At 34.3% G+C, this 21150-nt stretch overlaps 1 protein-coding gene across 4 annotated transcripts in view; it reads left to right on the forward strand.

Moving 5' to 3' along the window:
- Positions 1–21150, forward strand: part of KIAA0825 (KIAA0825 ortholog) — a 547976-nt gene that overhangs the window by 189923 nt on the left and 336903 nt on the right. For all 4 annotated transcript variants that reach the window (XM_074206876.1, XM_074206877.1, XM_074206875.1 and 1 more), the window contains one exon: positions 14170–14280. In XM_074206876.1, coding sequence (XP_074062977.1) covers positions 14170–14280 — 111 coding nt within the window. The remainder of the gene's footprint in view (positions 1–14169; positions 14281–21150) is intronic.

A 21150-nucleotide genomic window follows, 5' to 3' on the forward strand; every position in this document is an offset into this window, starting at 1 on the left:
CCAGAAGTTCTACAATAAATCTATTAGTGTTTTGGGGGCCTTTATTTCTATCTTAAACCTCCTTGGGATTGAAACCTAGAAGTTAAACCAGTTGCATAAAAGGTTTAGACATTTTAGTCACTTTTCTAGCAAAATACATCACAGTAAAATTACTAATCAGGGTAAGGGGATTATGAAAAAAATTGAGATTTAGATATTAATAGGTATAATTCTAATCATAAAAATTTATGGGAGGAAATTAAAACAATCCTAAGGAGATTTTTTTTATATTTTCTAAATACTTATATCAACAAAAGAGAAGACTACTACTACAAGTAGGATATAATAAGAAAGCCCAGAAAGTCAACAATTTAGTAAACCCCAACTTTTCACCAAAAAAATAATCTTGAAAATTGAGGAAAATGTAGATGTAATTAAAGGGATTGAAGAGATAAATAAACTAAGTTGATTATAAAAATATACAACTAAAATAGGCAAATTAGCTCATTTGGATAAAGAGAAAATAAAATAAATAAAATTTTGAAGGAAAAGTTAATAATAAATGGAAACAATATATATAAGAAATTCTTAGAAACCATTAAACTCAATAATATGCCAAAAAACTATAAACATGTTAAATACTTATAAAATGCAAAATATTCAGCTAACAGAGCAATAGAGAACCTAAAACTTCATTCCAGAAAGAGATACTGAGTCAGCAATGGGGAAAAAATCCTAAGCCCTGATGGACTTTAAAGTGAATTCTATCAAATGTTTACTTAAGGGGCTGCTAGGTTGCACAGTGGATAGAGCACTGGCCTTGGAGTCAGGAGTACCTGGGTTCAAATCTGACCTCAGACATAACTAGCTATGTGGCCTTGGGCAAGCTGCTTAACCCTAACCATTTGCCTTGCAAAACCAAAAAAAAAAAAAGTTTACTTAAGTAATCAAGCCATGTGTTATATAATCATTTGCAGTTACTATATAAGCAAAACCATATAAATTGAAAAGGAAACCATTTATCAAATTTCATTTATGAAACAAATATGAATCTGCTCTGTAAGCCAGGGAGACATATAACAGAAAAAGGAGACTATATAGGCCAAATCATAGGATTCTGAGATCACATAGATTTAGAGCTGGAATTTGAGGCAAAGCCCCGTACCTTAATGGGAGCTTAAGCAACACTTGCTTAAGGTCACACAAGTAGCAACACTCAATGGGATTTGAAGCCAGATCATGTGACTCCAAATCCAGGCCTATTCTCACTGCACCAGGCTATTTCCATGAATGATTACCAATGTAGAAGTATTAGATAGGAAAGAAGCTACAATACCATTTTCTAATACTTATTTGCCATGAACATGTTGGATTTTGTCAGTAATGAAAGGATGTTTTTTCAACATTAATAAAGCTACAAACACAATGAATCATATTAATAATATAAACAATAAAGCTCTTGATACTAATATCAAGAAATATATAAAAATCCACTAACAAAATAGTGCAATTTGCTTTTTAGAAATATCAATAAGAATATGAGTAGAAGGATTTTCCTAAATAGGAGCAAATCTATATAAAACTAAGAAAGAAAGAAATTTTGTTTAAAAGATCAAGAGTAAAGTACTTTCTTTGTTATCATTTGATTTAGTGCCTTGATGCCAGAAGTCAGAGATAGAAACTATAATAAACATAGCCAAAGAGATGGTCAATATTGACCCTCTAGCTAATATAACTGAAAAAAAGCTTTAGTTAAATTTTTGGTTAATGATGTTGTTAGTCATTTCAGTCGTGTCTGATTCTTCACGACCTCATTTGGGGTTTTCTTAGCAAAGATACTAGAGTCATTTGCCCTTTTCTTATCCAGCTCATTTTTTAGATGAAGAAGTGAAGTGAGCAGGATTAATTCATTTGCCCAGGGTCACCTAGCTAGTATTAAGCAAAATATTAGTTAACTAGCAACACATAAAATAAATTCACATAGAAATCATCAGTCATTTTTAAGTAACAAAGAACAATAAAATATATGAAGAGAAATACTATTCAAAATGATTACAAAATGAACAAACAATACTCATTGTGTGCTTGTCCCACGGGCTTGTCACTAATATATTGCAGAATCAGGATTTGAACTCAACCCTCTTTGACTCTGAGGCCAATACTGAACATTAAACTTTGCTACATTTAAATGTTTCATGAAATAGCATGGATGATAAAAAATGTTGGAAATTATAATTATTGGAGAGATTGTGGAAAGACATAAATATTAATGTAGCATTATTAGTGCTATAAACTAGTTCATTCTATTCTGGAAAGTAATTGTAATTATGTGAGAAAAGTCTGAGTCAGTGATGTCACTATAGTTCAAATACTATCAAAGAAGTGAAAGAAAGATGTATAGATAGATAAATAGATAGATGTAGAGAGACAGACACTATGCCAAAGTAGTCCTAGAAGGCACCTTTTGTGGTAGAAGAACTGGAAGCAAAATATATGATCCTTAGTTGTGAAGATGAATATAATAAAATATTTCTTTGTAAGAAATTATGCATATCAGAAACTTTAAGAAGCATTCACTAGGAAGATCAAGGAAAGACCAAGCAGATATGCTTATTTAAGTTGCATCTTCAAGAGAAAGAGAAACTCTGTGAGGTGGCTATAATGAGAAAGTGCATTGAAAAGGTTGATCAGTGCAGAGGGCTAGTGATAGGAGATAGAATATTGTGTGGCATTACAATCTGCTAAGGAGCTGATCCTTAAACCTCATCAAAACATTTGTAGGACTGCTGAGTAGGCAGTATAATTCATACCAGGGTTGGGCCTTCTCCTTTTCTCAATGCTTTCTCTCTTCTTCTTCAATGTGATTTTCTTCCCTTGCCGCTGGTCAGTTCCTCTCATTGGAAATGCCTTTAAGTCTAGAGATTTCTACCTTAAGACCTATAGTTGCTCTTTCAAGAAGGGAAGTGTATAGAAGAATTATTACCCTCCTCCTTTACCTCCAGCTCTTAGGGAAAGTTTGATAATAGAGAGCATTACTTTGACAGATCGGATAATATTGAAGGGGAAAAACAAAGATAGTTTCTTCTTTTTAAAAGGTTCTTCTTTTCTTCACATTCAATAGCCAAGGTATGTATTACTTGTCATTTAAAATTTACAAAGGACCTATATCCTTCAGACCTGTCTTACTTTCATAAACAGATCTTTCCCAACAGGTCTAGATATGTGGGGCTAATAGTAACCAATAAAGGCAACTCTAAACATACTCCCTGAAATAGTACTCATTATAATGAAAAAAACTTCTCTTAGGTTACTAGGAAATAGAAGATTTCTTTTCAAGGATTAAACCTGAGAGTCTGATTATGAGAAATTCGACATGAAGCATTGTCATTAGATAATTTTTTAGGTTAAACAACCAAACATCACATAGTCCTATCAATCCTTCTATATCTGTAGCGAAGATTAGGAAGGGATGAGGAAAAAAAGAATGTGGGAAAAGACACTAATCAGTTCAATCACTAAACAGTTTAAACTGTATACAAATATTAACTGTTGAGACTCTTTGATTATAATTATGTTAATGAAATTATATATCTATAAAGAACTGGCTTTTTACATGGTTAGAATACACTATTGCCTACATATTGTGATTGAAGACCACCAAATAGACTCTCCCTAACAAAAGATAATCAACTCTACTTATTGTTTGAAATTCCATTAGTGATTAATTGGAGGTAGGGAAAGGTATTAACAAATAACCACTTTTTCAGTGCAGATATCCTGGAAGTTGAGTTAAACAATCAAATAAAGTGAGTTTAACACTGTAGTAGATATTTTGAGACCAACAAAGGTAACTCATGATCTTAAAACATTCTCACTATCAGGTCATTGACACCATGTTAAATTCATCAGTATACAAAGGGATGAAAGGGATAACTTTGGGGTTTAGGTCTCAGGTCAGGAAGGACAAAACTGATTAGGCAACATGAGAGTCATCCATGCTGGCTGATGAAGGTGGGAAAAATGTATAAAAAGAGGTGAGAGAAAGGAATCATAAGGAGTGGGCAAGGGAAAAGGAATTAGGATTTGGCCAAGGTTGAATCTATGAATAAGATATTGTAGTCTGAGTTCCTGATTTCAGATGTTGCTGTATTTTATAGTAGAAAGAAAGCTTGGAAATTTAATAATCATTCTGTGCAACCTATAGTCAATTTAATTATTTTTTTAAAAGGAGTAATTACTTTCCCATATAGAAATGCTATTGTGTTTCATGGGGAAAACATGCCACAGCTCATGCAATTATATTTTATCTTCTATTCTGAATTATTTATAGCACCCCCTCTTTCTAACCCTACAACAAAACATCATTAGAATATATCTTGTAGCTATCTCATCATTTCATTCCTCCATTGAGGCTCGTGGATCAATTCTCACCCTGTTATACTCTCCAGAATAATGAAACTAATTTGGGATCTTGCTGTGGAATTAAATGCTCATATAGATCCCTCCCCCTCTGAGACCACAAACATCTGCCATAAAATTTTGTATAGCCAAAACAACCTTACAATTACCAGTATTATTGTATAACTGTCAAAGGAATAAGTGAACTTAGGTATCTGGAAGAAATGTTCTGGCAAAAAGTATGTTGCCAGAAATTTATTCTCTGAGAATTTCTGGCACTAAAAAAAATTCCATTATTAGTAACTATTCCATTTTTCTTATAGTCTTGAGAGATGAAGTTATAATTAGACACATTTTATAGCAATTGACTATAGATTTGTTAAAGATTTGTTCTGATACTTTCAATCAGAAAGTCAGTCAAAATGCATTTATTAAGTACTTAGTTGTACTTGGATTTATACGAGTTAAACAATATGATCCTAACTCCCAAGGAACATAAAACTTAAAGGAGAGTCCTAAGTGTGGGATGAGCATTCAGTAAAAGAGGCAGAAACAGAAAATTTAATGCAAGCAGAGGGGAAAGACCATATTTTTGAGTGGCAGATGGAGGAGAATCATCAAGGGAACTGCATATTTATGTCAGAAATGGCCAAGGGAAATTTTCTTTTTTTCTTCCAATTAGTCAGGGAAGTTATTTTGTTGGCAGATTTTAAGGAGCTGCTTGAACATTTAGAGGTAACTTAAAAAATCCATGTCAAAAAGATATTCTGAGCAGAGGCTACATATTAAGAAAAATTAAGAGGAAGAAAGATAATTGGATAAATGGAGTAGCATGAACTTGAAAGGCACACTAGAAGTAGGAAAAGAAAGGGAAATGCTATAATCTAGTTGAACCTGGCTTTACCACAAAGAATGCAATAAAGGTGGGGGGGGTTATAATTGTATATCAAAATGAGTTTAAGAAGCACTTAGATTGGTGGTGTAGAGGTGATGAACTGGATTATTTTTTAAGAAAGATTTTATTTTGAGTTTTACAATTTTTTCCCCCTTTCTTGCTTCACTCTCCCCCACCCCCCTACAGAAGGCAATCTGTTAGTCTTTACATTGTTTCCATGGTATATGTTGATCTTAGTTGAATGTGATGACAGAGAAATCATATTCTTAAGGAAAAAAATAAAATATGAGTTAGTACAATTACATAATAAGATAACTTTTTTCCTAATTTGAAGGTAATAGTCTTTGGTCTTTGTTCAAACTCCACGATTCTTTTTTTTTTTTTTTTTGCAAGGCAAATTGGCTTGCCCAAGGCCACACAGCTAGGTAATTATTAAGTGTCTGAGACCAGATTTGAACCCAGGTACTCCTGACTCCAAGGCCAGTGCTTTATCCACTACGCCACCTACCGCCCCAACTCCACAATTCTTTCTCTAGATACAGATGGTATTCTGCATTTCAGATAGCCCGAAATTGTCCCTGATTGTTGCACTGAAGGAATGAGCAAGTCCCTCAAGGTTGATCATCACCCCCATGTTGCTGTTAGGGTGTACAATGTTTTTGTGGTTCTACTAATCTTGTTCAGCATCAATTCATGTAAAAACTTCCATGCTTCCTTGAATTCCCATCCCTCCTGGTTTCTAACAGAACAATAATGTTCCATGACATACATATACCATGACACAGTTTGTTAAGCCAATCCCCAATTGAAGGACATTCACTTAATTTCCAGTTCTTTGCCACCACAAATAGGGCTGCTATAAATATTTTTGTACAAGTAATGTTTTTACCCTTTTGCATAATCTCTTCAGGGTATAGACCCAGTAGTAGTATTGTTGGATCACATTTTTGTTGCCCTTTGGGCATAATTTCAAATTGCTCTCTAGAAAGGTTCAATACTGCTCCACCAACAATGTATTAGTGTCCCACATTTCCCACATCCCTTCCAATATTGATCATTGTCCTTTCTGGTCACATTGACCAGTCTGAGAGGTGTGAGGTGGTACCTCAGATATGCTTTAATTTATGTTTTTGTAATAAATAATGATTTAGAGCAATTTTTCATATGACTATGGATCACTTTAATTTCCTCAACTATAAATTGCCTTTGCATATCCTTTGACCATTTGTCAATTGGGGAATGGCTTGGTTTTTTGAAAATTTGATTCAGTTCTCTGTATATTTTAGAAATGAGTCCTTTGTCAGAAATGCTAGTTGTAAAAATTGTTTCCCTATTTACTATATTTCATTTGATCTTGGTTACAGTGGTTTTGTCTGTGCAAAAGCTTTTATATTTAATGTGATCAAAATCATCTAGCTTGTTTTTAATGATGTTCTCAATCTCTTCATAAACTGCTTCCCTTTGCATAGATCTGACAGGTAAACTAGGCCTTGATCTTCTAGTTTGCTTATAATATTGTTTTTTATTTCTAAATCTTGTATCCCTTTTGATCTTATCTTGGTGTGAGGTGTTGGTCTAATCCAAGTTTCTTCCATACTAACTTCCAATTTTCCCACCAGTTTTTATTGAAGAGAGAGTTTTTAGCCCAATAGCTGGACTTCATCGGTTTATCAAAAAGCAGATTACTATAATCATTTCCTGCTATTTCACCTAGTCTATTCCACTGGTCCACCATTCTATTTCTTAGCCAATGCCAGAGAGCTTTGATGACTGATGCTTTATAATATAATTTTAGTTCTGGTAAGGCTATGGCACCTTCTTTTGTACTTTTTTCCATTGCATCCCTGGAAATTCTTGACTTTTTATTTCTCCATATGAGTTTACTTAACAATTTTTTCTAACTCATTAAAGTAATTTTTTGGAATTTTGATAGGTAGGACAGTAAACAAATAGTTTAATTTTGATAGAATTGTCTTTTTATAGCCATGAGCAGTTGATGTTTGCCCAGTTATTTAAATCTGATTTTATTTGTATGAGAAGTGTTTTGTAATTATTTTCAAAAAGTTTCTGAGTCTACCTTGGCAGGTAGACTCCCGGGTATTTTATACTGTCTAAGGTTACTTTGAATGGGATTTCTCTTTCTAGCTCTTTCTGCTGTATTTTGCTAGTCATATATAGAAATGTTGAGGATTTATGAGGGTTTATTTTAAATCCTGCAACTTTGCTAACATTGCTAATTATTTCTAGTAGTTTTTTAGATGGTTTTTTTGGAATTCTCTAGATATACCATCATGTCATCTGCAAAGAGGGAGAATTTTGTCTCTTCCTTCCCAATTCTAATTCCTTCAATTTCTTTTTATTCTCTTACTGCTGAAGCTAACATTTCTAATACAATATTGAATAGTAGTGGTGATAATGGACATTGCTGTTTCACCCCTGATCTTATTGGGAATGCCTCTAGCCTATCCCCATTGCATATAATGCTTGTTGATGGTTTCAGATAGATACTGCCTGTTATTCTAAGAAACCATTCATTCCTACACTCTCTAGTGTTTTTAGTAGGAATGGGCACTGTATTTTGTCAAAATTTGTCAAATTTTTCAGTATCTATTGATATAATTATATGATTTCTGATAGGTTTGTTATAATTAATTATACTAACAGTTTTCCTAATATTGAACCAACCCTGCATTCCTGGGATAAATCCTACTTGATCATAATGTATTATCGTAATGATAACTTGTAATCATTTTGCTAAGATTTTATTTAAGATTTTTACATCTATATTCATCAGCGAGATAGGTCTAAAATTTTCTTTCTCTGTTTTAACTCTTCCTAGTTTAGTTATCAGTACCATATTGGTGTCATAAAAAGAGTTAGGTAGAATTCCATCTTCATCTATTTTTCCAAAGAAAATGAGTTTATATAGAATTGGAACAATTGTTCCTTAAATATTTCATAGAATTCACTTGTGAATCCATTTGGCCCTGGAGATTTTTCTTAGGAAGTTCAATAATGACTTGTTGCATTTCTTTTTCTGAGATAGAGTTATTTAGGTTTTTAGTTTCCTCTTCATTTAATCTGGGCAACATATATTTTTGTAATATTCGTCAATTTCACTTAGATTGTCAAATTTATTGGCATATAGTTGGGCAAAATAATTCCAAATTATTACTAAAATTTCCTCCTCATTGGTGGTGAGTTCACCTTTTTTCATTTATGATACAAGCAATTTGGTTTTCTTCTTTCTTTTTTTTTAATCAAATACCAGAGGTTTATCAATTTTTATTGGGGGTTTTTTTCATAAAACCAGCTCTTGCTTTTATTTATTAGTTCAGTTGTTTTCTTGCTTTGGATTTTATTAATTTCTCCTTTAATTTTTAGAATTTCTAATTTGGTATTTAATTGAGGTTTTTAATTTGTTCTTTCTCTAATTTTTTAGTTGCATATTTAGTTCCTTGATTTCCTCTTTCTCTAATTTATTCATGTAAGCATTTAAAGATATAATATATCCCCTGACAGCCACTTTGAGTGTGTCCCAAAGTTTTGATATGTTGTTTCATTATTGTCATTATCTAGGATGAAATAATACTTTCTATAATTTATTGCTTGATCTACTCATTCTTTAAAATGAGGTTATTTACTTTCCTATTAGTTCTGGGTCTGTATCTCCCTGGTCCAATATTGCTTATGATTTTTATTGCATTATGATGTAAGAAAGATGTATTCATTATTTCTGCCTTTCTGCAGTTGATCATTAGGTTTTTATGTCCTAGTACATGGTCAATTTTTGTGTAAGTGCCTTGTACTACAGGAAAAAAAAAGTATATTCTTTTCTATCCCCATTCAATTTCCTCCATAGGTCTACCATGTCTAGGTTTTCTAACAATCTATTTACCTCCTTAACTTTCTTCTTGGTTGTTTTACTATTAGATTTATCTAAATCTGAGAGTGGGAGGTTGAGGTCTCCCACCAGTAGAGTTTTGCTGCTTATGTCTTTCTGTAACTCTTTCAATTTCTCTAAGAATTTGGATGCTATAGGATTGGGTGCATACATATTTAGAATTGAAATTACTTTATTGTCTATAGTACCTTTTAGGAAGATATAATTTCCTTCCTTATCTTTTTTAACACTTTCTATTTTTGCAGCTGCTTTATCTGAGATAAGGATTCCTACCCCTGCTTTTCTCACTTCAGTTAAAGCAAAATATATTTTGCTCTGACTTTTTACCTTTATTTCTATACGTATCTCTCTGTTTCAAATGAGTTTCTTGTAAGCAGGATATTGTAGGATTCTGTTTTTTAATCCAGTCTGCTATTTGCTTATGTTTTATGGGAGAGTTCATCCCATTTACATTCAAAGTTATCATTACCAACTCTATTGCCCTTCATGCTATCTTCCTTCTGTTTGTATTTTCCATTTTGTTTTCCCTTTATCCATACTCCCCAGTGTTTTGTTTCTGAAAATTGCCACCTTCAGTGTGTTTGCCCTCTTATATTTACTCCCTCCCCTTTCTTTCCCCTTTCCATTTTCCCTTTCTTCTTTCCCTTTATTCTATTAGTTGCCCTTTTTTTCCTCCCCCTCCCCATCTCCCCCTCCCCTTTCCCCTTTTTTAATACTTGAAAGATAAGATACATTTCTTAACTTCAGTGTGGGGGCAACTACGTGGCACAGTGGAGCACCAGCCCTGGAGTCAGGAGGACCTGAGTTCAAATCCAGCCCCAGACACTTGATAATTACCCAGCTGTGTGGCCTTGGGCAAGCCACTTAACCCCATTTGCCTTGCAAAATCCTAAAAAAAAAAAAAAACCAAAAAAACTTAATTCCAGCATGTAAGTTAACTTTGAGATGAAGATTCAGGTGATTCTCACTGTCTCCCTTCTTCCCTTCTATTGCAGTAGCTCTTTTGTGCTTCTTAATATAATGAGATTTACCCCCTTCAATCTCCTCCATCCTCCCGTCTCCTTCTTGTTCCCCTTTTTAAAGAGGTATTGTTTTTAAATCATTCTGTCTGAGTCACAGAAAAGTTATGAGTGTCCATCACTTCTAGTTAAATATATTCTCTCTAATAGAGTTACAGTTCTCGAGAGTTATGAGAACCTTGCTCCCAAGTAGGGATATAGTCAGTTTCATCTTATTGGATAGCAGTTTTTTTTTTCTTTGCCCCCCTTTTTTTAACCATTTCATGTGTCTCTTGAGCCTCCTGTTTGATGTCCAAATTTTCTGTTTAGCTCTGGTCTTTTCATCAGAAAATATTGGAAGTCTCCCACTACGGTAAATGTCCTCTTTTACCCTGGAAGAGAAAGCTCAGCTTTGCTGGATAGTGGATTCTTGGCTATATTCCAAGCTCCCTTACTCTTCCAAATATCTCATTCCAGGCCCTTCTTCGATCCCTTAATGTTGATGCAGCCAGGTCCTGCGTAATCCTCACTGTGGCTTCTTGGTATTTAAATTGTTTCTGGCTGCTTGGAGGATTTTATCTTTTATCTGATAGTTCTGGAATTTGGCCACAATATTCCTTGGTATTTTATTTTAGGATCTCTTTCTGGAAGGGATTATTATAATCTTTCAATAAGTATTTTGCTGTCTGGTTCCATGATATCAGGGCAATTTTCCATCACTAAATTCTATTTTTCTCTTCAGTGTTTCATGAGGGCCTATAATTCTCATGTTGTTCCTTCTTGATCTATTCTCAAGGTCAGTGGTTTTGGTGATGAGGTATTTTACACTTTCTTCTATTTTTTCAATCTTTTAGTTTTGTTTAACAGAATCTTGTTGTCTCATAAAGTCATTAATTTCCTCCAATTCCATTTTTTTAGAGAAGAATTTTCTTCATTTACCTTTTGCAACTCCTTTTCCAATTGGTCAGTTCTGTTTTTGAAGGAGTTTTCCATTTGCCCAAGTGTAGTTCTGAGAGAATCATTTTCTTTTTGTATTTGCCCAATTGAGGATTTGAGAGAATTATTCTTTTTGTATTTGTCCAATTGTATTTTCCAAGGATTTGTTTTCTTGTTGCAATGTGTTAATTTTCTCTTGAGTTTCTTTTCCCAATTTTTCCAATTGATTTTTAAACTCCTTCCTGATTTCTTCAAAGGAAGTCTTTCTGGGATGGAGACAAATTCATATTCTCCTCAAAGCTGACAGATTTCTCTAGGTTAGAATCTATTTCTTCTAACTATTTCTCCATGGGCTCCCCTTTTCTCTCCCCCTTTCTTCATCTTCTTATGATCTTGTGTTTGGGGGGGGGCAGAAGCTGGTTCTTAGAAGTTTGCTTTTGAAGATCCTAAAGGCTTTGTTCACTTGGCTTAGTACTTCCAAGGGCTGGCCGGTAGGTAGTGCTGGTTGCTTTCTCTGGAGAGTTTGGGTCGCTTTCAGCAACAGGGTCTGAGTTGACCTTGACCAAATAATGTGGTGAGCCCTGGGGGAGGGAGTTAGTCTCTTTCTGAAGAGTGAACTCTGAGACAGACCTTGTTGGTAGGTGTTCTTTTCCTAGCTTCTCTCTTTGGGTTTTGTCAGTGAAATTTCTGTTAAGAGGTTTCTTTCATGTTATTTTTGAGGGGAATCAGAAGCACTTAACACCATGCCTGTCTTCTCTCCACCATCTTGGGTGGAAGTGGTGACACTGGATTTTTAAAAGCTGTGCCAATAGAGCTTAAATTTGATAGACTGTACCACGCTCAGAGATTTTCAGGATGGTTCTGGTGGGTCAGCCCTCCTGTAACACAGAGAAAAGAGCACTGGCCTTGGATTCAGGAGGGCAGAAGTTCAAATCTGACCTTAGACATTTGATACTTACTAGCTGTGTGACTTTGGGTAATTCACTTAACCCTGATTGCCTCATACCCAGGGTCATCTCCAGTCATTCTATGGGAGAGACTGAAGCAAGTTACTTACCACAGAACCCCCTTACTCAAATCCAAATCATATCACCTCCCTGATGTCATGGTCTTCTTTGAAATTGAAGGACAAACATTATTATAATATAGAGAGACTTAGGACCAATGATCTACCTCCTAGGTGAGGAATTCTGGCTGCTCTTTTGAATGCTCTCTCTCCTCATGTTGATTTCTTTTTCATTCAAGGCTTAACTCAAATGTCACCTTCTATAGGACTATTCATCCTTCTTCCCTTCTGCCCACCTCCCATTCTCCAAGTGGCATTGAACAGATATAGTTTAAGGAGTACCAATCAAGAGTGTAGCTTGAACCTAAAAATTACTTCTTCTGTATTAACAATATTTAGGAGGGGCAGAAAGGTATAATTCTATCTAGCCCAATCAGCCTCTGCCATCAATATCCTGCTTCCTCTCCTGGCAAGAATCAAAATCTCCCCTTAGAGAAAGATGGATGGAGCAAACTTTAAAGTTCTCTATTTGTTTCCCTATGAGCCATAGTTAGGCAAATCTATGTGGACACACACACACACACACACACACACACACACACACACACACACACACCCTCACATTTGGGTTGTTTTCCCACTAATATATAAACTCCCTGAGGGCAGAGACTTTTTCTATTTTTGCACTTCTTTTTGTTATACCAGTGTTTAGCATTGGTATAGATCTTTGCCACATAGTAAGTGCATAATAAAATTTTGCAGAAGTCATATTCCCTGAGAGGCAGTGAGGTAAAGTAGGTAAAATACAACTTCTTGTTAGAAATACTCTGGCTCAAATCCCATTAGATATTTAATAGATATGCAGTTACAACTCTTTCATAATCATGACCTCTCAGAGCTTCAATTCCTCATCTTTAAAATAAAAGAATCATCTTAGATGACCTCTAGTCTCCTCTAAAGTTCTTGGGGGTAACTGGGTAGCACAGTAGAGAGAAAACTGGATCTGAAATCAGAAAGACCTGAATTTAAATCTGTTCTTAGACATTAACTAGATGTGTGATCATGGGCAAGGCACTTTCTCTTCCTCAGTTTCCTCATATGTAAAATGGAGATCACAGTAGCACCTATCTCACAGGATTATTGTGAGGACCAAATGAGATAATATTTACAAAGTGCTTAGCACAGTATCTAGTACATAACAGGTATTTAATAAATGAACACTTTCTTCCCCTCAGTTCTAAATTTATTGTCCAATGAACCTTCTAAAATTAATTTTATTTTATATATACTGAAAAGAGTCTTTATCTTCTTGAGATGGGAAATAGGAACAAATGTCAACATATCTGTTTTTAGTTTTTATATAATCAGTGAATTTCATCTTTCACTCTTTTGGAATAATAGCACAGTACAATGCTTGGTGTGTAGTAGCAACTTGATCAATGTTCCCTGATTGATTCCTAACATTTAGAAGTTGGAGAAAATAGGTGGCACTATAGAAGATATAGTACTTACCAGCCTTGAAATCAGGAAGACTCATTTCCTGGAGTTCAAATCTAGCCTCAGACACTTCCTAGCTGTGGGACCCTGGGCAAGTCACTTAGCCCTGTTTGCTTCAGTTTTCTCATCTGTAAATGATTTGGAGAAAGAAATGGTAAACCATTCCACTATTTTTAACCAAGAAAACGCTAGATGGGGTTATGAAGAGTTAGACATGCCTGAACAATATTTAAAAGTTCTGGTACTATCTATAAGTGCAGATAGCAAAAAGGTCCTCAGGAAACTTTGAACTTCCATGTTTTCCTTGAGCTCATTGATCTGAGTCAGACATTGGTGTGTGTATTATATATTGAGGAAAGGCAATTCATATTTTTCTTTAGTAAGTATTTTATTTATTTTATTATAGCTATATTATAAATAATTATACATTAAAATATTTAAGAATACTTTATTAAGTAATTAGCTCTGAAGAATGGCTAAATCCAAAATAACTTGAATGGAGTCTAATATACGATTCACAACTTCTTTTCTTAAAATATTATTTCTCTTTTAACAGAACATTTCAGAATGGCACTGAAGATCTTACTTCAGATTCTTCAGAATCAACTTTCAATCAACCACTATATTGGATTTCTTGCATAGAACATTTTTCTTCTTCTTTCCTTAGGTGAGTATTGTATTTCTAACAGTGAATCTTATTTTATAAAGGATTTTGGTATCCATGGATGTAAAAATCACTATACAAAGTCTTTTCTGAAGTCTTCCCATTGCCATTATAATGTAATGAGGAAGTAAATATTGTCTTTTGAACATATATATATGTATACATACATATGTGTGTGCATATGTGTGTGTGTGTGTGTGTGTGTGTGTGTGTGTGTGTGTGTGTATTGAGAGAGAGAGAGAGTGAGAACTAGAGATGATCAAAGTCCAGGGCCCAAATAATAACCCTGAGACCTCTAGTGCTTTGGTGACATAATGAAAAACCAAGTGAGAAGAGGAATTTAATTCACTTTAAGTAATTCCCCAACTACTTTTGAGCTCTTCCCTTAACCATTTGATCAGTACTACAATGATTATGGGAATTAGGCATTTATCTGTTAATTTGTTCAGTGAATATTCTAGACTCCACATTCATAGTAGGAGGAAGACTATAAGTATTGGAATGTTGATAAGGAAACACTTTCCTACATTACAAATAATGATCATAGGATTATAGAGCAAGAGTTGGAAGAAAAGCTAACAGAGTCCCATTGTCTCATAATAAGGAAAGAAAAATAAAAAATAAGGAAAAGTAAAAGCTACCATCATATTTGTCTCAATCAGAATTTGTCTTATCAGAATTAAAGAGCATGACACCTTGATCCACCACTGAGTCTTTTGTTGAATTGAAAAAAAAATTGTCAATAGTAACTTAAGAATTGAATAACATATATTATTCTGAAATTGAAGGAGAAATTTCAATTCCCTTGAATTTCTGATTTTTCCAAATATCAGTGGGTACAGTATGATGGTATGCATAACTTTTTAGCTTTATAGAAGGAAGGAAACCAGCAGTTTTTTCTATAGAAAGTGGCAGCTGAGATGAGGTCTAAAGGAAGCTAAGGATGCTGAGAGTAGGGAGTGAGGGGGGAATGCATCCCAATTCTGCAAGTCAGCCAGTGGATAATTGCAGAAACAGGAAATGGAACACTGATTTCAGAAATTCATACCGAATCAGTTTGGCTGCAAAGTAGATGTGTAAAGGGGAATCTTGTGAAATAAGTCTGGAAAGATAGGCTGAAGCTAGATTAGGACAAAATCTAAGAAGACCCTTTTTAGTGCTGGAGAGAAGAGGAAGCCCCTGGTCCTCATTTAGGAGAGAATGACATAACAAAGAGATTGAACTAGGTTTAGAGATAAGCAAGCATAAAAGAGAAAGAGGGCAATCCAGTTTTAAACAACAGTGTAAACAAAGGTACTTTGTTTCAAAATAGAAATGTAAGTCTATAACCAAATCCTAATTTACATTTAAGAATCAGAATTGATCAAGTGACCTGTGATGTCATTGGCTCATGCATGTGGAAATCTCATCCAACATCCTTACTTTACAGTTGAGGAAACTGGAGAATAGTGTTGCTAATGACCTGTTCAGGTTCACTCTGTAAGGGTTGTCAGGCAGAATATGATATCCAGATTTTTGAAGACTCCAAATTTAGCAATTTTTTCACTGTTTTATGTTTCCTATCTCTTCAGTAAGTCTTCAACTTCATGAAACAATCTCATTTTGCTAGTGTTTTTACTCTGTTTTTTTCTTTTTTTTTATATCTGGAGTTTGGGGATTTATTCTTTCAGCGTGCTCTAACTGACCTTATGTCTGAAGTATAAAGAGGTAATCCAAATGGGGGAATCTTCATTCTCTAAGCATTCGGGATCCAAATCTCTACAGTTATGCTTGTAATTAGTTTTGGTGCAGGCCTGTTATTTCATTGGCTTTAGGGAACTTCAGGTGAGAACATTCCTTCTACCAATGCTGATCAGCAGTTTTTAGATAATTTATAATCTCAGAAAATTTCCTAAAAGCATGTAGAGAATAGATGACTTGTTCAGGTTCACACAGTCAGTGTCAAAGGCAGACCTGGAAACATGTCGATTCTCCATCTACAATGCCCTGCTGCTTCCCTACAAGATGGTAAGAGTGAAATGAAGCAAAAGTCATAACAAAGAATTATTCTCTGCTGAGTTCGTCACTTATAAAATCAATCCCCTCTCAAACATCCCTTCCCTCTTTTACTAGAGTCTATCTCTAACCATTCTATCCCATTGGTTAATGTCTTTATTGTTTCTTCTATCTCTGATTGTTGGTAATTGTTGGTAGATACTTCAAAGAGAATTGTTTTGATATCAAAAGATGAAGAGAAGTCCTTGAGAAAATTTATTTGGCTAGAGAAAAATTTTGCAACAACAGCCAGCTCTATGATTGTGCAACAAAAGTCAAATATAAAGTGAAGGAGATTGCATGGTGTTACTGTTATCATTCTTATGGTTTTTATACAATTTTATTTGGAAAAATTAGACAAAATTTAAGCTGATTTATTCTTCACTCACTCTAAAAATTATCACATAGTTGTGATTTATAACCTAAAACTTTGCCAAACATAAAATATATTTATTTTCTTGATTTTTTTGGATTAAGTCTCAACCAAACCTTTGTTTTTTTACTCTTTACTTTGAAATATTGATCCCTGACTTATTTGAATTTATTTTAAGTAATTGCTTTCTAATAAGCATATGTCCTGAGGTTTAGATGTCATTGAATTAATTAACTTGTTTAACTTTCCTTGGATATTGATCTATGATCTTCTGCCTTTTAAAGATGTTTTTTCCTCTGCTTCTAATTAGTACCTTATTACTGTTTTAAACTAGATTCAAGAATACCTCAAATTCCTGAAATTACTTTCTGTCAGTGGAATTTTATATTTGCTTGCCTTTCCATGTTGATCTTCTCAGTTTGGATCCGCTAAATCAGATTAGGTTCTGCTCCTCACACCATAACTTTTTTGTAACTTGAATGTGATATGTATTTACCATGCTCATGGTTTTTAAAATGTAGCAAATGAAGTTGCTTAGGCCAGTCCTTTCCTTAAGAGCAATTTCTATCTATGTATAGAGAAGATAACTTTTCTTTTGAAGCAACCATATGTACATTTTAAAGACTATATCAGATATTTTTCCATGAAAGTATAATAATATGTCATTCCTAATCAAGATCAACCTGTATAGGAATAATCTATAAATATGGGATCTTCACTGTCACCACAATCAAAGAGGCAGGGCAATTGACCTGTGGGTGCAGCAAGGCATTAGCTGTAGTCAGTGTCCTTAATAAAAGCATCAGCCTTATAAGACCATTTATAAACATTTACAACATAAACATTTATAAACATGATATAAAAGCCAAGGTGGTCCAGATTTCTGGGCTGGAGTTCCCCATTGGCTCTTATGCCATGCCTGTAAAACTGATTGTTGACAGAAGAGAAGACAGGATTCACTGGTGACAACCACCTTGAGACAGAGTTATCCAGGGAGGCATTGCCTGGGTTGTTCTTCTCATATGTTTATGATATGTCTGTGTGTGTGTGTGTGTGTGTCCCTGTAAAAGTCTTGTACATATGGCAGTTTTATAAACTTTTGCATGTCTTAGACATACCATAGAACTCCAGAATGAAGGCTCTGGGTCATAAGGTCCAAGGACCAAATGAATCCTTGACATCTTATAGGCCCTTCCAACCTATGATTTTTAATAAGATCCTAAAATTCATATATTAAATAAAAACTGTTATGAAGCCTTCCATATATCACACCTCTCCTCTAAGTGATGATTCCGGTTCCTTTATATTTTTCCTTTGTTTTGTATTACTTTTATAGATAATGTTCTCAAAGCCAAGAATAATATGAGAAGAGGAGAGGAGATATAGATAAACAGTTTCATTTAGCATGATGCCTAGCACAAAGTAAGCACTTAATAAATGCATAGTCATTTATTCCTTTTCATTCATAAAGCCTTGCTGGTAATTATATTTCTGTTTGAGACTTGCTAGGAGTTAGCTAAAGGCAAGCTTCTGTTGGCATTACATTTTGGTAGGAATCTGCTAATTACCAATCAAAGACAGCTGAGCAAGTTAGAATCCTATCATCAGAAAAGGTAGGAGGCCCGAAATAAATAAATTAAGCCTTATTCAGAACTGCCTGCAGCACAGCTAACACATGTGGCAAGAAGGCTGTTTGCCAAATCAATTCACCACAGAGTTAGGAGCAAGATCTACTAACAAGAATGACAGAGGCCAGAGGATCTTCCTTACAGCAACTACAGATCACAAGGGGAATTTTAGTGACCTACAGAGAATACACCATGTTTGTGTTTCTGCCAATGCAAAATAGCAACTTTATACATTAAGTGCAAGTTGGTCTTTTTCCTATTTATTTTCCTTTTATTCTTCAGGTTTTTGGGGAAAATAAAATATTTTTCCCAAGAATAGAAGAAAAGGGATCTGAAGAGCAAAAAAGCCCTCCTACCTTCCTCCAGAAGTTTGGAGGGAAGACAAAATTAAGTTTAGCATTACAAGATAATGAAAATATATTTGCATGAAGTCTTACAAATTTTATCAGATAGCTTTAGAGTTGAAAAGGCTGGAAGGAGAAAATAGTCTACATATTTATGTGTATGTACATATGTATGTACACTTGTATGTAATGTATATATTGCATACATTTATGTATGTATGCATAAATGTACATGTTACTTATCATAGACAATAGTGTATGCAAGATAAGAAAAATAGCATTTAGAGGACAAGTAATACATAGAAAAGAACATGCAAAAGGGACAATAATAAAGCACAAGGTCTTAACTTATTGTTAAATTCACAAGTAGTCAGTAATAATAAAGTGATCCTAATTTGAGGAAGCAGATATCATTGAGAGCAAGGAGGATAAGTATTAGGGTTGAAATCTGATTGTCTATTTAAAAAGAACAAAATTTATTAAAAGGTTAAAGAGATAAAGAGTCCCTAAAAATGGATCTTTAAAAGGGAAGGAGACTCTCAAGCATTCCTAATGAAAAAGTCAGACTTTAAGTTGAAACTTTAAAATGCAACCAAACACTGGGAACAAGCAAATCTATGAAATTAAATTCATTTGAGCCATTGAAAGAGACTGAAAAGTAATGAAGGGCTCATATCCTGATAGAGGGTAAAGACTTCTGATATCTGCTGAAGTGATGGGGCAGTTAAATTAGACAGACATTTGGCCTGGGGTGCTTGTGTCCTGTTTTGATGGTCTGAAGTGAAGAAAAATAAAGGAGGAAATGTTCATTCATTTTTTGCCCTATTCAACTATTTGTGACCTCATTTAGGGTTTTTTTTGGTAAAGATACTGAAATGGTTCCCATTTCCTTCTCCAGCTCATTTTGCAGATGAGGAAACTGTGACAAAACACAAATGACTTAGCCAGGGTTACACAGCTAGTAAATGTCTGAAGCCAAATTTGAATTCAGGTAAAGGAGTCTTACTTCAGGTTCTGCACTCAATCCACTGAACCACCTAGCTTTCCAAAGGAAGAAATTAAGGAATGCATTAGGGAAGAAATGAGGAAGAAAGGGTTGGAACTTAGTATTTCTCATAATTGGGGCATATTAAGAAGAGGATAAATACAGAGAATAGGGTCAAGGAATTTCATTCTTATCTGAACCAAAGAAAGGTTGTTAACAAATACATACACACACACACACACACACAAACACTCACTCTCATGCAGAATACATTAATTAATCTAATAGAAAAACAAGTACAGTATAAAAAGAGAGGGAGAGTAAAATTGGGAAAGGTATAGTTACAAGCAAAACAACCCTCATTTTCAGAGGGTGCATTGTGAAAGGTAATTAAAAGGAAATAAAGAAAGAGAACTAGTCATCTGATGATTGTTTAAAATGAAGGGGGTGGGGGTGGGGAAAGGGAAGAAGTGGAAAAGATTCTATTAGAGATTGTTAGGGGTGATCATTTTCCTCCTCTTTCACCACCACCTTCTTTTAGAGGGAGGGAGTTGGGGGAGGGGTATAAATAGAAGAAAACTATTTAAAAAGTTTATGATGGAGGGAAATCCACGAAGAGATAAATAGGTAAATTATATTATACTTAAAGTTATATCAGTAACAACTTTATGGAATGGCATAATATTTAAATATATAAAAGCAGCTAGGTTATGGAGTAGATAGAGTGCTGCACCTAGAATCCGGAAGACCCAAGTTTGAATCTGGTCTTGGAACTTACTAGCTTTATGACTCTGAACAATACTTAATTTCTGTTTATTTCAGTTTTCATAGTTGTAAAATGATGATAGAAATAGCATCTACTTCCCAAAGTTGTCATGGGGATAAAACAAGATAATATTTGGTAAGGGCTTTGTAAAATTTAAAAAGCTATATAAATATTAGTGATGATCATTAGTATTATTAATCAGAAAAAGTTAATTAAATATCAAAGAGAAAAAATAGTAACAACTGGACCCCTCAGGATGCCCCTTTCAGACCCAAAGCTATCTAACAAAAAAAATTAAATGAGAAAAAAATTAAAGACCTAAATAGGATATCAGAAAAATTATATATAATGAATGGAAATTACTGAGTAGCAATATAAAGGAATAGACATATTTCAGCTGACCTTGATAAAAACACAAATTATGACTATGCTATGGCATAAAAGCCTCAAAATGAATATAAAAAAGGCAGAAAATTTGAATACATTTTGCTGACTACAACACAATAAAATTATAATTAATAGATGATACTTGAAGAGAGAATTCAGACATATGGAGACTAATTAATTTTAAAGAATTGGTAGGTCAAAGAACGAACAAATAATAGATACTTTTACTCATTACCCATCTTCCTTACTAAAAGATAAAGAACAGAACAGTGACTGTCCATGTTATCATTAAAAACAACTGGAAAGGGGTGGCTAGGTGGCAAAGTGGATAGAGCACTGGCCCTGGAGTCAGGAGT

This window comes from Macrotis lagotis, chromosome X (genome assembly GCF_037893015.1).
Source record: "Macrotis lagotis isolate mMagLag1 chromosome X, bilby.v1.9.chrom.fasta, whole genome shotgun sequence".
NCBI lineage: Eukaryota > Metazoa > Chordata > Mammalia > Peramelemorphia > Peramelidae > Macrotis > Macrotis lagotis.